Here is a 21,476-nt window from a genome sequence, read left to right as displayed (position 1 = left end):
TTACCAAAATTCCCAAAAAAGTAAAATTGTAAATTTTGGCAAAAATACTGTTAGGGGGAAATAGAAGACTAGGTGAGTTTTCCAAAGGGTGCTCAAGGTGAGTAGAATTACTGTGTGTGAGAAAACAGAAGAGCTGAAGAAGAGGGGAAGTGAAAGAGAGTGGAAGAAATGAGTTAGCGAGATGTCCAAGCCCATATGATTCTCAATGGGTCCCTTTCCCCCACAACTAGTGTTATAACAGTTTTCTAAATGCATCGACAACATGGAGTTTGAGGGGAGGGTTGTTTGGGGCTGGAATCTGGTGAAGACTTGGAATTTGTACCCTGATGATCAGGGCAGACCGAATTCTGGAGTCTCACAGAGACTGTGCAGCAAATTCTGGACTCTAACAAAGCCTTGGACATGGTGCTTAGGTCAAGTTTAACCAGATACCCAAGGGCAGGAGGGCTCCAATGGGTATCCAGTTATAAAAGCAATGGCCACAGTTCTAGTGATTGACTACGAGGATTTAGAGCAGCATGGCATTTTCTCAGTGCCTATGGGCTATAGCATAATTGACTGCACTTAAGTCAAATAGTCAGATAATTGTACCTATGACTACTTTCTACCCAAGACTTTTCAAGGAAAAGCATTGCATCTTTCTCATTCATATATATTACCTGAAGTCTCCAGCACGGAGATTAGTAGGTGTTTGATAATGAATTCTTAGGACATTGATTTGAGTGCGCCCAATAAGGTCTTGTGATGTAATGCAGAGAGACAATTGATTTGGGGAACAGAAGACCTAGGTTTACACCTTGCCTTAGGGTAAACTTGAGCAAGGTTCTCAGATTCTCTGAATTTTAGTCTTCTCAATTGCCAAATGAGATAATATTACCTTTCTCGAAGTGTTGGACTAAAATGAAAGACTATAAAAGTACCAATTAAATAACAGCCATATGAATGCAAAGTATGTGTTTAATTTACATTTTGTTGTCCAGACTTTCAAGGATGTAAGCCTTTTACATTAAAATTCAGTAGGGTGAGGAGTTTATCTTTCCTATATTAGAACAATTCTTTTGCTTAATTTTGTGTGGACCATGGGTCCCTCTGAAAAGAGGTTCCATGAAATTTTATGTGAAGTTTTAAAATATTATAGTTAATAGTATTTATAATTTATAATGTTACACATTTAGTGACATATGTAGATAGATATAGATACACGCACACACTCCCACACACAACATTTACTGGCAGCTCTCATCTCTGAATGGTGAAATAACTATAAATGCACATAGCTCTTTTTCTGTGTAAAATGAAACCTAACTATTACTACTTTTCAGAAGAGTAAGTAATTATACTGAAAGTAAGAAAAAATTTATTGAAAGTATCTTTGACACTAACTTCTTATAGTAATACAGTGTTTGCATAAAATATCTGAAGCTTTTTGCTCACCATTTTCACAGAAATTCAGAATTCAGAAATAACTTTATTATTGCCATTAGTAGTGTTCTGCCCTCAGTGGCCTTGACCTTCTTCTTAAGCTGCTAGAGGAAAAGTAAGTCTAGAAAATGTTCAGCATTGCAGAATCTTGGGAAATTTTAAAAGCCTTATGATGACAGTTGCAACATGGAGTTAGGAAATGGTACATGCTAAGACTAACTCAAAACTGTAAATTTTTTCAAACCTTCACATAGATTAAAATCTTTTTTCCCATGGCCGTAATTTTTCCTATACTCTCTTCTATACCGTAACAATCCACATCTAGCGATTCTTGGCAGGTGAATTTCAAGAAAGAGAGAGAAGATTGGACTTCCTCAGAGAGTTCATTTAGTAATTGTTTAGTAATTGTATATTTTCCTTGTGAGTCCTCAGTCCCTATATCATAAAACAAGCAAGCAAACAACCCCCACATGAACCCAAGAATTCCTTGCATTTGACTCTCAAGATTTTACTTCCTTGTAAAGATATATTTTCCCTAAAGTCTAGAAAACCAGATAATATAAATCCTACAGGTCAAACTGGGGAGAGAGCTAATATTATAAAAGTTTTAACACACATGATACCAAAAGCACAAGCAACAAAAGAAAAAAAAGGCAGAGAAATTGGACTTCATCAAAATTAAAAACTTGTAGGGAGTTCCTGTCGTGGCACAGTGGTTAACGAATCTGACTAAGAACCATGAGGTTGCAGGTTTGATCCCTGGCATTGCTCAGTGGGTTGAGGATCTGGTGTTACTGTGAGCTGTGGCGTGGATCACAGACCTGCATTGCTGTGGCCCTGGTGTAGGCGGATGGCTACAGTCCTGATTAGGCCCCTAGCCTGGGAACCTCCATATGCTGCGGGAGCAGCCCAAGAAAAGGCAAAAAGACAAAAAAAAAATTAAAAACTTGTACATCAATAGAATAAAAAGGCAACCCAAGGAATTGTGAGAAACATTTGCAAATCACATTTCTGATAAGGTTAATAGCTAGATTACATACAGAACTCCTACAACTCAATCACAACAACAAAACCTCAATTTTTAATTTTTTAAATTAAAAAAAAATTTTTTAACAGCCACACCTGTGGCATAAGGGAGTTCCCAGGTGAGGGGTCAAATCAGAGCTCCACACCACAGGCACAGAGACACTGGATCCAAGTCTGTGACCTACTGCAGCTTGCCTGAGGCAATGCTGGATCCTTAACCCATTGAGCAAGGCCTGGAATCAAACCTGCATCCTCAAGTAGACTATGTTGGGTTCCTAATCCTCTGAGCCACAATGGGACAACTTAATGTTTTAAATGGGCAAAGGACTCAGACATTTCTCCAAAGAGGATATGCAGATGGCCAATAAATACATGTAAAGATGTGAAACATCACTAATCATTAGGGAAATTCAAGTCAAACCATCTTGAGATATCCTTTCATACTTATGAAGATGGAAAAAGAGGAAGGAAGGAAGGAAGGAAGGAAGGAAGGAAGGAAGGAAGGAAGGAAGGAAGGAAGGAAGGAAGGAGAAAGAAAGAAAGAAAGAAAGAGGGAGGGAAAGAGAGGAAAGGAAAGAGTAAGGAAGGAAGGAAAGGATGAGAGAGGGAGAAAAAGAAACGTAGTGTTGGTGAGAATGTGGAGGAATTGAAATCTCGCACATTACTGATGGGAAGGTAAAATGGTGCATGTTTCCTCAAAAAATAGAATTGCTGTTTGATCCAGTAATTCTTTTTCTGAGTATCTTCCCCAAAGAATTGAAAGCAGAGACTTGAACAGATATTTGTACACCAAGGCTCAGAGCATTATTCGTAATTTACATTCACACCATTATTCATAAAGCCAAAAGTAGGAAATGCCCCCAATGTCCATCTATGGGTAAATCATTAAACGAAATATATATACGCACAATGGAATGTTATTCAACCTTAAAAAGGTAAGAAATTCTGACCCATTATACAACAGGGATGAACCTTAAGAACATAATAGAGTCGCAGGAGCCAGCCACAAAGGACAGATGTATGATTCCACTGATAGCACCTGAAGTAAAATTCATAGCTGCATAAAAATGGAATGATGGCTCCCAGAGGCCGGAGAAGAAGGACAAACGGAGAGTTACTGCCTGATGGGTACAGAGTATCAATTTAGGAATATGAAAGAGCTCTAGAGATAAACAGGGGTGATGATTTCCCAACAATGTGAATACACTTGATGCCACTGAACTCTAAACCTAAAAAGCACTAAAATCATATATTTTATCACAATAAAAAGTAAGTTTTAACACAATAGGGAGTACAGGTGACCTTTGGCAGATAGATGATTGATAAATAAACAGACAGATGATAGATAGATAGATAGATAGTTTAGAATTATATAGAAAGTTCCTGTGAGGAGTTCCCGTTGTGGCTCAGTGGTTAGCGAATCCAACTAGGAACCATGAGGTTGCAGGTTCAATCCCTGGCCTTGCTCAGTGGATTAAGGATCCGGCGTTGCTGTGAGCTGTGGTGTAGGTTGCAGACATGGCTTGGATCCTGCGTTGCTGTTGTTCTGGTATAGGCCCCCGGCTACAGCTCTGATTAGACCCCTAGTCTGGGAACCTCCATATGCGTGGGAGCAGCCCTAGAAATGGCAAAAAGCCAAAAAGCCAAAAAAAAAGAAAAGAAAAGAAAAGAAAGAAAAGGAAAAAAAAGGACGTTCCTGTGAGAAGAAGAATGTATATATATGACTGAGTCACTTTGCTGTACAGCAGAAATTGACAGAACATTGTAGATCAACTATAATAGAAAAAATAAAAACCTTACAAAATTGTTTAAAAAAAGTCCCTATCTTGAATAAAAAGGGTAAAAAACAAAGATAGGGTAGGCTTGAATTCAGACTTATGTTTCATAAGTTGGGAATCCAGTATATCTTATCCAAATTCCTTTAACTATTCCTCACCTATGTCTATAAAACATATAATATTTACAGACTATCTCTGTCTTGGACTACCATGTCTTATTTTGGGGACTCAATAAAAAAAATCAGGGTTCTGTTAGAAATAGGCTGGAGGATATTTGAACAGTCAGCAGCAGAGGGAGTGCAAGGGGCAAGTTAAGAAATTCAATCTCAGTTATTACATCCATAGAACAGTGAGGGGGTTGTAGTTAGAAAAAAAATATAGTCAGAGCTAGGGTTGCCCACTCAGTCTGCAATCAAGGAAATATGCCTTTCAAGACAACAAGTGGTTTGGTGGTTTCATGCTTATATTTTATTCATCTTGCCAGTATTTGATTATGCAGTTGAGAAGATTGAAGTTCTTTGGGCATCCTTTGAGCTAGCTACGGGTAGCTGGAAAAAATAGAGTATAAAGGAGACAGTCATTAACAATTTTTGCTCTTAAATTCTTTCATCCGCTGTCTCTATTTTATTGCATTTCTTTTTCATTGTGAATAGGGTAGAATTAAAAAATAATTTGACTTTTTTTTTTTTTTGGTCTTTTTGACTCTTCTAGGGCCACACTCGCAGCATATGGAGGTTCCTAGGCTAGGGGTCTAATTGGAGCTGTAGCCACCGGCCTACACCACAGCCACAGCAACACGGGATCTGAACCGTGTCTGCAACATACACCACAGCTCTCGGCAACACCAGATCTTTAACCCGATGAGCATAGCCAGGGATCAAACCTGCAATCTCATGGTTCCTAGTCACATTCATTTCTACTGCGCCACAACAGGAGCTGCCAAATTTGACTTTTAAGTCATATTATTTATTTACTTATTTTCTGTCTTTTTAGGGCTCCACCCACAGCATGTGGGGGTTGCCAAGCTAGGGTGTTGAATCTGAGCTGTAGCTTCTGGCCTACACCACAGCCACACCAGTGCCACCTCTGCAACATACACCACAGCTCATGGCACACCTTAACCCACTGAATAAGGCCAAGGATAGAACCTGCATCCTCATGGATGCTAGTCAGGTTCATTTCCACTGGGCCACAATGGGAACTCCTCAAATCATATTTATTAAATAACATTTTATTTGCATTTCTCAACTCTCTCCACCATTACAGATGCAAAAACACAAAAACATTGTGTTTAATATATGTGGTCCAGCATTGATTATCCAATCCTAATTGAAGTCAAGTAGGCATGCATGGAACCATAGAATTAATTAAAGAAGGAATACTGATTCAATGCAATCCCTATCAAATCACTGAGGACATTTTTCACAGAACTTGAACAAAATATTTTAAAGTTTGTTTGGAAGTACAAAAGACCCAGAATAGCCAAAGACATCCTGATAAAGAAAAATGGAGCTGGAGGAATCAGGCTCCCAGACTTCAGACTATACTACAAAGCAGCAGTCATCAAAACTGCATGGTACTGGCACAAAAACAGACATATACATCAGTGGAACAGGATAGAAAGCCCAGAAATAAACCCATGCCTTACAGCCAACTAATCTATGACAAAGGAGGCAAGAATATACAATGGAGAAAGGACAGCTTGATCAATAAGTGGTGCTGGGAAAACTGGACAGCCACATGGAAAAGAATGAAATTAGAACACTCCCTAACACCATACACAAAAATAAACTCCGAAAGGATTAAAGACCTACATATAAGACCAGACACTATCAAACTCTTAAAGGAAAACATAGGCCAAACACTCTCCAACATAAATGACAGCAACATCTTCTCAGATCCACCTCTCAGAGTATTGACAATAAAAGCAAAAATAAACAAATGGGACCTAATCAAACTTCAAAGTTTCTGCACAACAAAGGAAACCCTAAACAACACAAAAAGACAACCCACAGAATGGGAGAAAATCTTTGCAAATGAATCGACTGACAAGGGATTAATCTCCAAAATTTATAAACAACTTCTGCAGCTCCATACCAAAAAAACAAACAACTCCATCCAAAAATGGGCAGAAGATCTAAACAGACAATTCTCCAAAGAAGACATACAGATGGCCGAGAAACACATGAAAAGATGTTCAACATCGCTCATTATCAGAGAAATGCAAATCAAAACCATGATGAGGTACCACCTTACACCAGCCAGAATGGCCATCATCAAAAAGTCTACAACCAGTAAGTGCTGCAGAGGGTGTGGAGAAAAAGGAACCCTAGTACACTGTTGGTGGGATTGTAAATTGGTGCAACCACTGTGGAAAACAGTATGGAGATTCCTCAGAAAACTAAACATAGAACTACCATTTGATTCAGCAATCCCACTCCTGGGCATTTACCCAGAGAAAACCACGACTCGCAAAGACACATGTACTCCAATGTTCATTGCAGCACTATTTACAATAGCCAAGACATGGAAACAACCTAAATGTCCATCGACAGAGGAGTGGATCCAGAAGATGTGGTACATATACACAGTGGAATATTACTCAGCCATCAAAAGGAATGAAATACCAGCATTTTTTGCAACATGGATGGACCTAGAAACTATCATACTAAGTGAAGTCAGCCATACAATGAGACACCAACATCAAATGCTATCACTTACATGTGGAATCTGAAAAAAGGACAGACTGAACTTCTTTGCAGAACAGATGCTGACTCACAGACATTGAAAACTTATGGTCTCTGGAGTGCTTGGGGGGTGTGGGGATGTGCTTGGGCTGTGGGATGGAAATCCTGTGAAAATCAGATTGTTATGATCATTATACAACTACAGATGTGATAAATTCATTTGAGTAATAAAAAAATGGAAAAAAAAGTGTAAATAAATAAATAAATAAATAAATAAAAAATAAAGAAGGAATACTTAGTGCCTGATTTTACTATCCGATTTTAAAACATTGTTTTCAGGGATTAATTTTTATCATCAATTCTGTGGTCCAAACTGGCAGCTAAAAGTTTGACTTGGCAAATTCTGGGTTTTAAGATCATTTGAATTACTATGACTCCAGGCATACCATGCCGTCTCCAGTTCACCACAATTCCTGCAACCTCCTGCTGATGGTACTGAGCACCTTCACACATTTGTCTAACCTATTTGATCACGGAATATGACTATGTTATTATGGTAGACCCTTGACATATTTTGAGAACTTGTCTAGAGATTTGGCAAAATGTCAAAGCCTGGCACACTTCAGGAGCAGACCCCAAGGAAGGGAAGACAAGGCTGTACAGATGTGGTTAATGATCAGTTTAGCTCCATCCCTGCCCATGGGACATGCTCCCTGCACACCTGTTTCAGAGCCCATGTGCCAGGTTCATGGCTACTGGCAGAAAACTGCAAATCACTACATGCTGTAAGTTATTTATTTATTTATTTATTGGTTCCCATCTCCTCACTCATTTTTTAATAGACATTTTCAAAAACCAGTTTTAGATTTATGGAAAAATTGAGAATATATTACTATATCGTATGAAAGTTCCCATGTAATGAGAATGAGACTTCCCATTTCTTATATATCCTACACCCAGCTTCCACTGGATTTTTTTGTTTGTTTGTTTGTTTGTTTGTTTTGCTTTTTAGGTCTGTACTTGCAGCATATGGAAGTTCCCAGGCTAGGGGTCAAAGTGATGCTGCAGCTGCCGGCCTATGCCACAGCCACAGCAATGCAGAATCCAAGCCACATCTTCCACTACACCATGGCAATGCTGGATATTTAACCCTCTGAACAAGGCTGGGGATTGAACCCATGTCCTCATGGATATAGTTGGGTTTGTTACCACACACAATGGAGCTCCCAGCTTCTGCTATTATTAACATCTTACTTTAGTAGGTTACATTTGTTACAACTAATGAACCAATATTGGCACATTATTGTTATGGACTGAGCGTGTCCTCAGAATTCATATGTTGAAATCCACTTAACCCTCAGTGGAAAGAGTATTAAGATGTGGTGCCTTTGGCAGGCAATTGAGTATGAGAGTGGAGCCCCCTTGAAAGGGATTTTTGCCCTCATGAAAGAGACATGAGCTTGCTCAGGCTCTCTGCTTCCTGCCCTGTGAGAATACAATCAAAGGTTGGGGTATTGCAAACAGGAAGAGGACCCCCACTAGAACTCAGTCATACTGGCAGATTTCCAACCTCTAGAACTATGAGAAATACATGTCTGTTCTTTACAAACCACCCAGTCCATGGTATTATTTTTTTAAAGCACTTGAACTAAGACAATTCGTATTAACCAATGTCCATACTTTATTCAGATTTCCATAGATTTCGCCTATGTCTTTACATTCTAGGGTCCATTCAGGATGCATTATATTTAGTTGTCTAGACTCCTCTCAAATCTAACAACAGAATTTCCTTAAGATGACTTTGACAGTTTTGAGGAGCAAGTATTTTGCAGAATGCCTCTCTGCTGGAATTTGTCTGATGTTTTTCTCACAATTAGACAGAGACCTTGGGTTTTCAGGAGGAAGACAGTACTAAAGTGCCATTTCATTACATCATTGCATCCTATCAACATAATCTGTCATTGTTGCTATTGAATTTGGTTGATGTAGTGGTTTTCAGCTTTCTCCACAGTAAAGTTACTCTTCTTCCTTCTCCTTCCTTACTTCTGACAAAGTCACTATGCTCTGCTCATACTTCAGGAATGCAGAGTTATGCTTCACCTCCTTGGGGAAGAAGTGTCTATGTAAATTATTTGGAATTCTCCTGCACAAGATGTTTATCCCTTCTCCATTTTTAAAATTTTTATTAAAGTATAGTTGATTTACAATGTTATGCCAATTTTTGCTGTTCAGCAAGGTGACCCGGTCATGTGTTTTCTCACATTATCATGCTCCATCATAAGTGACTAGATATAGTTCCCAGTGCTATACAGCAGGATTCCATTGTTTATTCATTCCAAAAGTAATAGTTTGCATCAAACTATTAACCCAAAATTCCCAATCCATCCCACTCCCTCCCCCTCCCCCTTGGCAACCACAAGTCTGTTCTCCATGTCCATGATTTTCTTTTCTGTGGAAAGGTTCAATTGTGCTGTATTATAGATTCCAGATATGAGATATCATACGGTATTTGTCTTTTTCTTTCTGACTTACTTCACTCCAATATGAGAGTCTCTAGTTCCATCCATGTTGCTGCATATGGCATTGTTTTGTTCTTTTTTATGGCTGAGTAGTATTCCATTTATATTTTACATATATGTATATATATAAAATCATGGTATATACCAGGAGATTGGATATAGTTCCCTATTCTATACAGTAGATCCATTTATTTAATTACTGAATTATTTGTATTAGCGTGGACCTGTGGCTTTTTCCTTATACTACCTTATTTTGTTCTCAATTTGTTCCAGTCTTGGCTGTCTTTTCAGCTTCCAGTTGGCTATGTTCCTCTTTGACATACCCTCATCAATATTTTTGGAGAAATTTACTTTCTTACTTTCTGATGCAGGAAGATGATCAAGATTCGCTTTGTATATTTCCTTCCCCACCCATTTGAGTAGATAGTCCTCCAAGGAGTCCAGGTTCATTTTTTTGGAAAATGGCTTTAAAAAACAAAATCTAGGTGCTACGTGTGCTTGCTTTTACTAGAGTATCACTGCTTCTACGTCCTCTCAGCTGACAAAAAGAAAATATATGTTTTAACTAACACATTTATACACAAAAATCTCTAAATACTTCTATATGTATCCATCTGTATCTACAGTAAGTGAAACATGAATTCAGACATGTCTCCAACTCTAATTACTACATCAATGATTTTAGCCGCCTCCTCTTGCTTATTTGAAAATTTCCACTGTAACAGTGAGGAATCTGGCTCCCATTATCAGCTATTGATTTGCTTAATTGTTCAATTAAATTGTTCAGTTACAGGTATAACTGTTCCAAAATTGTCAACCCATAACCCTTCCTGCCATAGATTTTTCAGAAGTCAAAATTTCAAAAGCTAAATCTGTAAAAGCTAGTGTGCTCTATTATGTGCACAGCAAGAGTAAAAATGGCATTTACTCTATTCCCAATAATTCCATACAGAGCCTACCATATTTTTAAATCAGAATTTATGGATATTTGTGCAATATAAAATCTGGTCAAATTTTTAAATTGGAGAAGATATAGATTTAAAAAACACTCAGCTTATATAAAATCTATATCTTCTCACATGTGGAAGATATTTAAATTCCAATAAATACATATTACTATGTTTCATCTCTATTGTGGACAAAGATAATAAAACTGAGAATTTTAGTAAACTGAGAGAGTGCAAAAATGCCTTCAGATAAAATATAGTGCTAGACAAGGAATTTATAAGTGGAAGTCAGAGGCTTTTTCATATTAACATGGGGGCCTCAATCAAGCTTTTAAGGAGGATCTTATAAATATGAGAGTTTTAAAACATCCAGATATATAACTGTGAATGGAATCAATAATACCAAAATTTCACTTATGTAAATTTTGGAATGAGCTGTCTACAAAGCATCACAGGCATATACTAGAGAAAAATAAAACAAGTGTGAAAAGCTGGGGTAGGATGATTTACATTTGTCATCATGAGGCTGCTGGAGACTCCAAGACCTGAGAAGAAACAAGCTGACACATTAATAAAACATGCCTCTGTATGGGATTCTTATAAAGGGGTGTGGTGAATATCATTGGAAGCATTAAAAAAAAGTAAGTTTCAGCAAATCTATCTATGTATAGAATGCTTTACATAAACAGTTCACTAAGGGAACATTGAAATTAAAAATGCAAAGGCATTTTAAATAGCATGGGCTGAATGGCAGAAGATTAATTTAGGATGCAGACAGTAGAATGACCCACATCAAAACACAAGCCAAATCGTGTCCTATGACATAGAATTGCTAGATACATTAAAAGCTTGTCTCTACCCCCTGCACCATGATCTTTTACAAAGCTATTAGAATATTCCTCTACATATAGTCTGAAGTGAAATTTGAGTGGAAATATCTATAAATGTTTCCCCATCTTAATTTTCCAACATGCTATGCTTTTAAGTTCCTCTATCATTTTACCAAGTAATGTTTAAAAGTCTTGTAATAATAATATTTATCCAACTTGATTTTTATCTATGGGAATACAAAGAGCATAGAAAGTCCTATTTCCCTACTCATTAAGAGTTGGGAATTTTTGACCTTTAAGTAATTTTTTGGTGAATTTCTGATTGCCCTATCTGTGACTCTTGTGGGAAGTAATAAACCTGCTATTTATTCTGTTATATGGAAAAATTCCCCATTTGTTTTCTGTGACAGTTGCATACTCAGCTAATGGTTACCAAACTTGAGGCCATTGCTATCTGACCATCTTTTCAAGTGGGTAATGGAGAAAATGTTACACTAAGCTTTCTTTTGTTACTAGAGGTTTAATACAATCTAAAGCAATTTTTGTTAGCTATATTACTACCACAAACAAAAAGCAAAATAGCTTTTAATCCTTTCTTCTGAAGTTTTCAAGAATAGCCTCGATGGGAAAATAGATTTATCACAGTAAAAAATAATTATCTACTTATTTTCTAAAATCTTGAGGATAGAATATTTTGCTTAGGCAACTTCAACCTATGAATCTATTTTCTGACACATGTCTAGCAAAATAGAAAAAAGGGGGGGCAGTTATGAAAGTTACTTGATTTGTATGTTGTGTGTATTATTGTATTTTATACTTAATTCAATTTTAATGTGAACACTATTATTATCTCTCCATACTTTTTTACTCTGTGTGTGTGTATCTATATTTACATTCACATTTCTTCTTGGAAAATTTTGATTTGTAATTCATAATCCACACAAATGGATTAAATGTATGCGGTAAAATACTGCATATCCAACTTTGTATCGAAGTTTGTATCTATACAATTAAAACTGTGTCTATATACATAAATTTACTAATGTCACTGAAGCAAATGAAAGGAAATTTTCAATTCAGCAAATTGAGTATCTTTTCCTTCTCTCTCTCACATCCTCTCTCTCTTACTCTTTTTCATTTTTCCTTTTTGGCTTGTTTACATGATGCCTAATCTCCAATTTGATCGACTTAATTGCCTTTTTGATAGAATACTTTGCTGTCTTATAGACAATGACAATATAGATGAGAAAGTGAGAAATGTCATCTGGTATATTTTAAAAGCAATAAAAATGAAATTAAGAAGTAGATTTTTAAAGAATTTGTTATTGAGTTTCTCCAGATTGGTACAGATTTCTTTACTTTACCTTCAGGGTTGGACATTGGCCACATCAAGGGTGCGGATTTAACACATTAAGAGGTTTTAGGTTGGGAGTTTTTTGATGATTCAACCCACAAATAACATTAAAAAGCCCCCAAGGAGTTCCCCTGATGGAGTAGTGGTAACGAACCCAACTGGTATCTATGAAGAATCGTTTTGATCCTTGGCCCCACTCAGTGGGGTTAAGGATCCAGCGTTGCCATGAGCTGTGGTATAGATTGCAGATGCGTCTCAGATCCCAAGTAGCTGGGGCTGTGGTGTAGGCAGGCAGCTGCAGCTCTGATTCGACCTGAGTCTGGGAATTTCCTTACGCCGCAGGCTCGCCCTAAAAAGACACACACAAAAAGCCCCCAAGATTAGACTTTTGAGTTGCTTTGTATAGCTTCCCATTTCGTTTTGGAAAGAGACCCAGGGAAAAAAATGGCTTAAATGCTCACAGTTTAAAACGAGGGTAATTGGAATCCATACTAGAGTTTTTCAATTCCCAATCTAGGCCCTTTAGAACTTCCCACAGTCCGTTCGGCATAGCTTCATCTGTAAGTACTTCTTCTATTTCAAGCCCGATTCCAGTCACACTGAAACTCTTTCACTTCTTGAATCACATGAATTACTTCTCCCCTGCTTTCTAGACCACTCTGGCCCACGCATCCTTCTTCCCTTTGTGTGGCTGACTCCTACTCACCCTCCAGATTCTAGTTTAGATTTTGACAAGGAAACCTAGGCTCTTAAGTTAGATAACTCCTTGCTCTCTGCTTCTGAAGAACCCTGTATCTTTCTCATTATCATTTTATTAAAGTTATTTGTTATCTGTTTTATTTACTGTGTTTGAGGTCTACAAGATGACTGCAAAGGTGAGTAGGACCAGGAAACTGGAATTTGAAAATGAAAGAGAATATGGAAATGAAATTTACGCATAACTCTGGGGAAGCAGAGGCCCCACAACATGGCCTGAGAAGAGCTGTAGGTGGGCAAAAATTTCCTCCAGAGGGAGGGAAGCAATGCCTCTAGGAACGGTGAGTCATGGGGCAGAATTTTCAGTTGATTCTTGTTTGTGCATCACTCTCAAATATTTTATTAATTCTATTATGCCGCACACTTTTGTGTTAATGGGTAGTGGGAATTAGAAAAGAGAACAGGCTTTGCTTCACACCACCAATAATGCTGACTCAGAGAAGATGACAGTTGCGGGTACCCAGAGTGATTGTAAGGGGCTATACGACATAGGAAAAGTAGATTGCAGTGGGAACTAACAAATCAGAAAATCAGAGAGGCTCGCTTCCTTACTCCAAATTACGAAGCTTAAAAAAGCCGGGGCGGGGGGGCGGAGACTTAAAATACACAATAGTGATAGTAGATAAGGTGGGAGGTGGATAAATGTCCATCAAAATTCTAAGTTTTTTTTTTTTTTTTTTTACTACAAAGTTAAGAATTGGTGAATTAGATGTCTTGAAACTGCGGTTTGTTATTTTTCATCATTTCTGGGAAGTTTTCAGCCATCATTACTTCAGTGTTGTCTCTGACCCTTCCTCTCTTGTCTGCTTGTAAAACTCCAACTGAAAATAAGTAAGACGGAAATTCCAGTTGTGGTGCAGCAGAAATGAATCTGAATCTGACTAGTATCCATGAGGATGTGGGTTTGATCCCTGGCCTCACTCAATGGGTTGGGGATCCTGGGTTGTGCTGCTATGGCTATGGTGTAGGCTGGCAAATACAGCTCTGATTCAGTCCCTAGCCTGGGAACTTCCATATGCTGCAAGTTTGACCCTAAAAAGAAAAAAAAAAAAAATGACCTTATCCCTGTCTCCTCTATGCCTTTCATTTTTTTTCCCTCAAATTTACTACCTCTTTATCTCTCTGATATAAATTCCAGGTAAATTTCTTTGGGTTTATTTCCTAATCTCCAGTTTTCTTTCAGCTGTGTCTAATCTGTTGTAAAACTCAGGCATTGAGATTTTTAGTTATATTGTGTTTTCGTTTGTAAAAGTTTTGTTTTATTTGTTCTCAAATATGCTTTAAACATATTTTAACTTTCTTTGTCTCATTTGTGTCAGTTTTCCTCAATTAGTTGAGAAGAGCCTTATGTCTACCCTCTTCCCTCTTTTACTGAGTGTCAGTTGTGCTAAGCTGTGCAGGTTCTCCACTGAAAATCTGAAGTCATCCTTAATAGCAGAATGGTGTCCAGTGAGGAGCTGGGAAAATTTCCATCCTTCCATGGAAAACACTACTGACTGTAATTCATCTCTGGCAAGGAGTTCTGTTTTTCTGCAAATAAAGGTTATGATTTTCTGCATAATACACATAATACTAAGAGGAAGCATTTATGTTTTCTAAAGCAAAATAAGACCTTTTTTTCCCTTGCCTTTTTGACTTTTTAGGGCTGCACCCACGGCATATGGAGGTTCCCAGGCTATGGGTGGACTCAGAGCTGTAGCCGCTGGCCTACACCACAGCTCACGGTAACGCTAGATTCTTAACCCACTGAGTGAGGCCAGGAATCAAACTGTCTTCCTCATGGATGTTAGCTAGGTTCATTAACTATTGAGCCATGACAGGAACTCTAAAAATATGATTTTTTAATATAAATATATAAAACAATAAATCTTAAAACTGCAAAGAGAAAGACAAACTCCTGATGACTTTTATAATAAATTTTATTGTAAATGTTCTATAGTTTCACTCACAATTTTGTAACATAAAAAATACTAAAAGAATCTCTTTGGAAATACATAAAAACAAATTAAGGTAAAAAAAGTTGGTGTTAAAACATACAATAATTTAAATAAAATTATGAGAATCTAATTGTACAGAATAAAGAATAAATAATAAGAAATGACTTTATTGTTATTGCCTGGTGAATTTTTGCTGTTTTGAAAAAACTAGTCCTAACTCAAAATTCAGGTCATTCAATACAGCACTGCATAACAAAGCTTGCAGTCATAAAACAAGACTAGGAGTTTCAAAAGTAGGGTAACTAGTTCAAATAAAATTTCAGATAAATAATAATGTACTTAACTGGGTATTCTGTTGGTTTAACAATTTGCCAAATCTGGCAACTCTGATCATAATACAATGACCTTGATAAAAATAGTTCCATAATACACCACTTAATATGTAAAATAAATAGAAATTCACTACTATCATGAGACTATCCTATCAACAATGCTTCTTTTCCATTTCTCTAAATTCATGCACAAACATTACTCTATTTGATACTAAAATAAATATATAAATAATAAATAAGTGAATAAATTACACTTGAAAATATTTTACATGACTGTCAATCAAAGTTAAAGTACATCCACATGTCCTCAAGGTAGGATGGGGGCTGAAGCTTTTTCTCCAGTTTGGGGATAAAGAAGAAACTGAGGTGCAGTTGAGCAGGAACTTGTGAATGCTGGCCAGCAGCCTAGGGTTGTAAGATTTAATAATATTAATAATTATAATAACAAAAAGCCAAAACAGGATTTCCAGCTAAATTTGAATTTACAGCAAACAATGAAGAATTTTTAAAATGTTAGTATGTCCTACATGGAACAACGTGCATGGGACACTGGAAAGAATTCATTGTTTTACTTAATATTCAAATATAACTGGGCATCCTGTGATTTCTCTGGCAACCCTATGTCTGACCAGCACAGGAATGAGGCATAGATGTAGATTTGATTGAAGTTGTGTTGGCATCTTTACTGAGAAATTCTTGGAAGCCACGGAGAATGGGTTTTTGCTTGTTGTTGTTACTGCTGTTGTTGTTGCTTCTCGGTTCTAAAAATAAATGAAATTTTTAAAAAAGTTAAAAACAAACGGTACTTAAATAAGGAGGAATGTACGCTTCTTGAAAATATATCTAATATAGATATTAATAGGGTCTTAGATATTTATGTGTTAGAAATACCCTATATTTTCAACTATAAATAGAGAGGTTAAATAAGTTGTCATCTAAACACTTCTGAGATTGGGAGACATACTACTGATCCAGGGCAAGACGCCTGCCCATACTTTCTGGATGCATTACCTCCCAATTACAAGTACAACAAGCTCACTGTTGCTGCTAATTTCTTTTTTTGTTTGTTTGTTTTTCATCAAAGAGGCAGATACTTAAAAGAGAAAATTTGCAGCAGCAGCTGGAAATTTATAAGCTAACTTTTACTGTATGTCACAACATAAATAATCAAAATTTTTAAAAAACTTACCTCTTCAAAAATATCTGTACAACCTTCTGCACCCACTTTTCCTTGGGGTCCAGGCAGACCTCTTTTCCATTGACAAGCTTAACACTGAAATGAGAGAGATAACAGTTAAAATCAATATTTAAGGGTTTCCAACATCCTTTTGCCATTCAGGTCATGGTTCCTTAAGTACAGGCATAAAATCTAAGTCCAAGCCAATTTTTAGCTATGAGTCATGGAAGGGACCATATTTAAATGCCATGCAGACAAAGAATTTTTCCTTTTTGTTTTGCTCACTATGAATTGATAGTTCTTAGAACTTTGTTGGTTTCTTCCACCTCCCCCAATTCTAGGTTTGCTAGAGTGAAATATCTAATCACTTTTGAAATTACTTACATGATTTCTGAATTTTCACAGTGGGGTCCACTCTCAATCACTCTCAGTTCCTTGATAAATTTGGGGTGGAAAGGTGTGGAATGCGTATTTATGCACTGGCATCGAAGTTCTGCACTTACTCTTGCCAGAACTGCAGCTGTGGGCAAAAAAGGCAATTAAGGATTGATTTCATCAGGAGGCTTTATGCTCATTAATTCCAGTGTGGTCATTTGATGACTATGCGTTTGGTAAAAATCACATCTTTAGCAAACTTAGTCCTGAAATTGATGGCTAGATAGTCTCCTAGCCCCTGATCTCAGTTTTCTCTTTGTTTTAAGAAGAGTCATTCTTGACAATCTTGAATGACATAAGGACTTTGAGTTGTCTTTAGGCAATGCTGACATCATCACAGTACTTTTTCCTCCTACTTGATATGGCATAATCTTCTGGGATACCACAGCGCTATTGATGTTAGGCCAGCTAAGATCCACCAATAAGGAAATACCTTCAGGAAGAATTAATAGAGAAAGACGGGAGTGGCACAGAGATTGTCCTATATCTTAACAAAATCCTTAATGCATAAAAGAATATATATATATATATATATATATATATACATACACACACTGTTTAAATGAATGCTGAAAGAAATACAGTATGATATGTAAAAATACATACAGTATATACATATATATATCATTAGATATATCATAATCATTTTAAACTATATTTCTTTCATCAGAGGGATCCCAATAGAGTTTATAATCTGTCAAGATATGTTTAAGCCAAAGAACCATTGATAGTTGTCTGAAGCTTGTCAATGAAATAGTAGATGGAGCCAAATTACCTGCGTTACCTTACTCAATAGTTAATTTAGGGACCTCTTATTGTGGCCTCCGATAAGATATACTCTAATGTTAAATATATTCATGCTATAGAGTATGAATGATAGGAACAGAACGTGTATTATAAATCAACTTTATACTTTTCTAAAAATCGTATTGATGCCATCTAAAAATTTAACATTCAATTTTTATTTAAGGAAAGAAAACCATCCTTGGTTTTCTTTCCTTAAATAAAAAAGATGTTTATCGAGGCCTTCGTGATCATCTTGCTATCTGAGGACCACATTTAGACACAGGAACACTCTATATATCAGAAATATTGCTTACCCTCACAGAGAGCTGCAGAAAGCAGGAAAACTGCCAAGAAGGCAACAGCCAGTTTGGAAGTCATGTTGACACGAGCTGTTTTCTTTCTAGTCTCTTCCTGGCTCTGGTCCTAGGAGCTTGTGAGCTCTGCTGTCCCAGGGGACTTGTGCTGGATGGAGAGCTCCTGTGGCTTTTTATACCATCTCAAGAGTAGGGAACATGTGCGCCCTCATGCTTACATCATGTCAGAGGAAATTCCACACTACGCAACCATCCCCCCCGCCCTTTGAGAGCAGACCTGAGTCATCTGACTCCTCTAATGATTGGTTTCTTATCATGTTTTCAGCAGCATTGAGCTTCTTACCTGATCTTTCAAAGAATTTAATTGTTTTGATTTTGTTAAAAAGCATGTCTCTTTTAACACGTTTTAAAATATTTTTTAAGATGCTTCAAGTTTTTCCTAGTTTGAGCCCTATTGTCAATTGCCATCCTTTGTATTTGCAAGTAGCTTTATCATGGTACTATCTGGCAGCTGTTAGAGGACTATCATTTGTGATTATTCTTTTATGGCACAATTACTTCTTTAGGTAAATTAGATGAGCTGTAATAGTAGAGAAGGTAATCTAGGTAATCACTTTTACTGGGGACATAATTTACCAGAAGTCCATTTCTAAGCTTTTGGGAAAGTTTCCATGAGCGATTACTGCTCTCAAAGAGCATGTTAACAACTTTTCAAAAGATTTGGTTTTCTAATGTTTAACAGAGTGAAAGGGCACACCTTTCAGTTCAGTTCCACAAATACTTCTCAAGCAACTTCTGAGTAGTGTGGGAATCTAGAGATGGGTAAGACTATGCACTTGTTTTTAAGGAGGTTGATCTAATAGAAAACAAAAGCAGCATAAAGACCAGAATATATTACAGAACAGACAAGTGGTACCAAGATATTGATTCCAACGAGAATATGAGGATAGAATAATGCGTGAACATTTTGAGCAAGGTACGGAGGACTTTAACAGAAGAGGATGAAGAGAACAAGCATATTTAAGTGAGGACATGATTCAAAGACACTCAGGTGGTAAAACGAAGAATTGTTTATGCTCCAGGATGTGGTTCACTGAGGCTACTTGGTTGGAGGGGATGAGGCAGCATGTAATAGGAAGGTAAGCAGTGTGTGCTTAGTGGAAAGTGCATTTGGGTTTAAACCCTGATTCAGCCGCCTAGTTTTTGTGTGGCTTTTAGGTTTCCTGAGTTCCAGTTTATATCTATAAAATGGGTTTAAGAGCATCCACCTATCTCATAAAGTTAATCTACGTAAATTTCTTAGATTAAATGTTAAACAGGTGAATTTCCATTTACTCTAAGAGCTATAGCTTGATTTCTCATTTTTGTCAGATGATTGACTTCAAAGCTACAAAGAAGGAGTTCCCATTGTGGCTCAGTGGTAATGAGGATGTGCGTTCGATCCCTGGCCTCACTCGATGGGTTAAAGATCCAGCATTGTGTGAGCTGTGGTGTAGGTCACAGATGCAGCTCCAATTTGACCCCTAGCCTGAGAACTTGCATATGCCACAGGTGCAGCCCTAAAAAGCAAACAAACAAAACAAAAAAAACTACAAAGATATTCCACCAACAATTATTTTCCTAAAAATCTTATTTGCCTTAGAGAATTCTTGACGAAAGATTGGTTTCTGAAATACCTAGTCGAGTCATTATTACAGCACATAATACAACAATATAATAAATAGAATAGGTAGAGTCATGAGTTGCTAAAATTTAAAACTCCAGATTAAAATGAGGTTGTATTAGAGTTCAAACTGCCCTTTCAGGTTGAAAATCTGTAGTAAAGAGAGTCTTAAAATCAATGGAATTTCAAAATGCTTGAGGAAATAATTAGTTTAAATATCAGTATAGGATTTAAATTAAATTATTTGACATAGGCAAAAAGACAAAAAAGAAGATAAACATCATTAAAAAATTATTTGACAAAAAATATTGAAAATTAAACCAGGAGTTATGATGTTCCAGAATATGAATATTTATGGTTTGGGGGGAAAACTTCCTTTGCTGAAAAACTTGTTTGGTGGCCCCAGCTAACTTCTTAAATATCATTTTAATTTACTGGATGTCAGGGACTGTTGTGTGTATGTTTATTAATCCTCACGACAATAGAATATGTAGTGAAGTCCTCATCTTACAGGTGGGGAATCTCAATCATGTCTCCAAGTTCATATATCTAACCAGTGGTGGAGCTGTTGTTTCCAAAACTTACTAGTTTTAGTCTTGGTCTAAAAGCACATTCACAAAGGGAAGTTGAAAGGACTTTTCTTCAGAACACTAGGACACAAAGCCGTCTTTGTATGATTTAATGAAGTTTCTGACTTCATCTTCTTGAGTCCTCTGAGATTAGTCAGGACTTCCTTGAGAAGGACACACTAAGGAAAGGAGCTTACAAATAGTAAAATCTGGACACCTCTGGGCAAGTACATAATTTAGAAAGAATTCCACGTGATTCAGCCTCTTTCCCAGGGAGCTTGAGGAAGCACTGAGCTTGTGCACATAATCGTGTGAGGAAGGGCAATGCCAAGTTTAAGTATTTTCCAAAGAGGTTATTTGGTTTCTGAACAGCCATGTTTCTTTTTCTTCCTCCAACCAATATAAGACTTGAAGACAAAAATAGTACCTTACATCAACCTCTGTAGCAAAGTAAGCATTTATCCCATGTAATGCAGTTCTTACTGTTTTTAAATCTCTACTGTTTTTGGTAGATCTTGGTGGTTCATTTGTTTACTTAATATATGTTGAATATCTGCTAATGCTGGTCTTGTAGTAGGAGATGTGAAAACTCTATAAATATGATAGAGTCTCTCACTTCAAAGAGTTTGCAGCCTAATGTAGAATATGGACAATTAGTTATAATAAATTAATACACATGCACCACGGTGATGAATGTTATAATGCAGAAAATGACAAGAAGCTTGGGGAGCAAACAAGCAGGACCTCTGATGCAGTTTTGATGAATGGGGTTGTCTGAAGAAACAACTACAAAATTGTAACCAAGTGTTAGTGATGAGTAGGAGCAAGACCAATGGGGTGGGGAGAAGGGGTGACTGCTTTGTTAATGGAAGGGAAGCAGGTACAAGATAATGAGATGTAAGAGAACACAGTCCAACTGGATTCCTGAAATTGTTGAGTATTAT

At 37.0% G+C, this 21,476-nt stretch overlaps 1 protein-coding gene across 2 annotated transcripts; it reads right to left on the bottom strand.

The window, feature by feature from the left end:
* Positions 1-15,220: 15,220 nt before the first annotated feature.
* On the bottom strand, positions 15,221-18,450 carry CXCL8 (C-X-C motif chemokine ligand 8). Of its 2 annotated transcripts, XM_047799485.1 has the most exons (4): positions 18,301-18,448; positions 17,150-17,285; positions 16,778-16,861; positions 15,221-16,349 (listed from the first exon to the last, which is right to left on the bottom strand). In XM_047799485.1, the coding sequence occupies exons 1-4, from the start codon at positions 18,362-18,364 to the stop codon at positions 16,322-16,324; spliced, it is 312 nt and encodes a 103-aa protein (XP_047655441.1). In that variant the 5' UTR covers positions 18,365-18,448; the 3' UTR covers positions 15,221-16,321. The 2 variants fall into 2 exon arrangements, with proteins under 2 accessions (XP_047655441.1, XP_047655442.1); XM_047799486.1 differs by having other exon boundaries at positions 15,221-16,861; positions 18,301-18,450.
* Between the last annotated feature and the right edge of the window lie 3,026 nt (positions 18,451-21,476).

Source organism: Phacochoerus africanus, chromosome 10 (assembly GCF_016906955.1).
Source record: "Phacochoerus africanus isolate WHEZ1 chromosome 10, ROS_Pafr_v1, whole genome shotgun sequence".
Lineage (NCBI taxonomy): Eukaryota > Metazoa > Chordata > Mammalia > Artiodactyla > Suidae > Phacochoerus > Phacochoerus africanus.
The sequence above is the reverse complement of the archived record's forward strand: the minus strand, read 5'-3'. Positions and strand labels throughout refer to the sequence as shown.